At 52.9% G+C, this 2,633-nt stretch overlaps 1 protein-coding gene across 1 annotated transcript in view; it reads left to right on the top strand.

Moving 5' to 3' along the window:
* The window catches only part of PLEKHG2 (pleckstrin homology and RhoGEF domain containing G2), a 10,625-nt gene that overhangs the window by 5,525 nt on the left and 2,467 nt on the right, over positions 1 to 2,633 (top strand). The window contains 9 exon segments of the mRNA XM_023508242.1: positions 617 to 709; positions 800 to 886; positions 1,243 to 1,276; positions 1,360 to 1,461; positions 1,553 to 1,600; positions 1,683 to 1,721; positions 1,887 to 1,903; positions 2,071 to 2,247; positions 2,357 to 2,631. Of these exon segments, the coding sequence (XP_023364010.1) occupies positions 617 to 709; positions 800 to 886; positions 1,243 to 1,276; positions 1,360 to 1,461; positions 1,553 to 1,600; positions 1,683 to 1,721; positions 1,887 to 1,903; positions 2,071 to 2,247; positions 2,357 to 2,631 (872 nt within the window).

The raw sequence follows: 2,633 nt of genomic DNA, 5'->3' as shown, positions 1-2,633 counted from the left end.
AGTTTGAGGTTGCTGTGAGTTAGGCTGATGCCATAGCATTCTAGCCTGGGTGACAGAGCGAGACTGTTGAAAAAAAGAAAGAGGGCCAGGCGTGATGGCTCACACCTGTTGTCCCAGCGCTATGGGAGGCTGAAGCGGGTAGATCACCTATGCTCAGAGGTTCAAGACCAGCATGAGCCAGAGTGAGAGCCAGAGTGAGACCTCGTCTCTACCAAGAATTGCTGGGCGTTCTGGCAGGCGCCTGTAATCCCAGCTACTTGGGAGGCTGAGGCTAGAGAATCACTTAAACCCAGGAACCAGGGGTTGGCAGAGGTTGCTGTGAGCTATGATTCCATGGTACTCTACTGAAGGACACAAAGTGAGATTCTGTCTCCATTAAAAAAAAAGAGAGAGAGAGAACATGTCTTATTAAGGAGGGACTAGGCCAGAGGGATGCAGAGATAATGATGGGGTGAGGCCTAGCTGGGGGAAGAAGACCTGCCATACAATCTTACAGGGCATATCTTCCTAGGGAGCAGGGACCCACATACACCTAGAGGGTATTTCATTGCCTACAGGGCCCATCACTGGGCCTCAGGGCTCTGAGCCTATCATGCCTCTCTGCCCCCTTATCTAGTGCTGCAACCTCAGTGTGAGCGAAAATCCTCGAGACCCTCTAGGGTTCAAGGTGTCTGATCTGACCATTCCCAAACATAGGCACCTGCTCCAGGTGAGCACAACGTGGGTTAGGCCAGCAGGGCTCCCCCCAGCTCTGGGACTGTCCACTGGCTCCCTAACCCTGCTCGCACCTTACCCCCAGGCCAAGAACCAAGAAGAGAAGAGGCTGTGGATTCACTGTCTCCAGCGCCTCTTCTTCGAGAACCACCCCGCCACCATCCCTGCCAAGGTATAGCTCCTGCCACAGTTGGTGTCCTGCCAAAGACACCCCTCCCCTAAGAATACTAGAAGACCTGAGTTCAGGAGTGTTCTGTTGTGATTGCTAAAATTCCCAGGTTTGAATTCCAGCTCTGCCACATCCCTGCTTTGTGACCTTGGGCAAGTAACTTAACCTCTTTGGGCTTCAGTTTTCTTACTGCAGGAATAATAGCATTTACCTCCTAGCATTGTGGGAGGGACTAATGATCATCAGCCATGTAATTTGTCTGCCCTGTAGAAGCAACCATTAATGGGAATGACTCTTACCATCTTCCCTGTGGCGCTCAGAGACCTACCCTGCTCAACCCCCTTCCTTATCTCTTCCAGGCAAAACAAGTTCTCCTTGAAAACAGCCTGCACTGTGAGTTAGAGACTTGGGATGTGGAAGGAGAGGAATTACTTCCAAGAAAAAGTAGGCTGTTAACCCCCAAACTCTCCCTACAGGTGCTCCAAAAAGTAAACCTGTCCCAGAGTCCCAGACACCACCACTTGGATCTCCCCGACCTCGAGATGCTAGAAGTTTTACTCCTGGACGGAGGAATACAGGTAAAGGAGGTGGAACCCTGAGTCCCAGCCCCCAGGCCCCCTACTCCTCCAAGACCATGGCACTGGGCTCTGATCCGCTCTTCTCCCATAGCTCCCTCTCCAGGACCCTCTGTTATTTGCCGTGGCCGCAGGCAGTCTGGTAAGTACCCACTCACTAAAGGTGAACAAAGGGATTAGGGTGGCATCTGGGCTTCTGACATCACTGTGGCCTCTCCCCCCAGAACCAGTGAAGGACACTTACGTCGTCTTCCCACAGGATGGTCAGTGACTGCCCCATCCCAGCCTGGTTCTTTGCTCTCTGTCTCCCCATGGACTGGCTTGGGTGGGTGGGTGGTCAGGGCAGCTTGCCAGTTATAAAGGGAGTACCTCTTGTTCCCCTAACATCTCACTAACTCTTTTTCTCTTTCTCATCTCTCCCTCTCCAGCTAAGCCTCGATTCAAGGTAAGAGATACCCTATGATAGGGTGTAGGGACCTGGACTCCTGAGTCTGACGGAGAAGGGAGCTTGTGTTCCCAAATCCTGCATCTGAATAGGGAGCTTGGGGCTTAGATTCCTCCATGTAGGGGAGGTGTCTTGGCTCCTGCCTTCCATATCTTTCTCTCTCACAGCATGCTGGCAGTGAAGGGGAGCTCTACTCTCCCTCAGAATCTCAGCCACCTGTTCCAGCTTCTGGACCCCCTGAGGACCTGGAGGATGCTGGACCCCCCACACTAGACCCCTCTGGAACCTCAATCACTGAAGAAATTCTGGAACTGCTTAACCAGAGAGGCCTTCGGGATCCAGAGGTGAACTGGGGGGCCCCATCATGGGGGCCTGGGCTTAGGCAAATACAGACCAGGAACAGGTGGGTCAGCCCAACCTGATGTTTTTGTCTCTTTCCTGTGCCCACTACAGCCATCCACCCATGACATTCCCAAGTTCCCTGGGGATTCCCAGGTGCCAGGCAACAGTGAAACCTTCACATTCCAAGCCCTGCCCAGCCGGGACTCATCAGAAGAGGAGGAAGAAGAGCTGGAGATGGATGAACGGGGGCCTTCTCCACTCCATGTTCTGGAAGGGCTAGAAAGTTCCAGTGCAGCTGAAATTCCCAACATTCCCGGCCTTACTAAAGTTCCTGACATAGCCAACCTCCCTGAAAATCCTGGCCATTCTGAAATTCCCGAAGTTCCTC

The sequence above is a fragment of the Otolemur garnettii genome, unplaced genomic scaffold, assembly GCF_000181295.1.
Source record: "Otolemur garnettii isolate 467f Iridium unplaced genomic scaffold, OtoGar3 scaffold00233, whole genome shotgun sequence".
Taxonomy (NCBI): Eukaryota; Metazoa; Chordata; class Mammalia; order Primates; family Galagidae; genus Otolemur; species Otolemur garnettii.
Note: the sequence above shows the minus strand (reverse complement) of the source record. Positions and strands in the feature narration are given on the sequence as shown.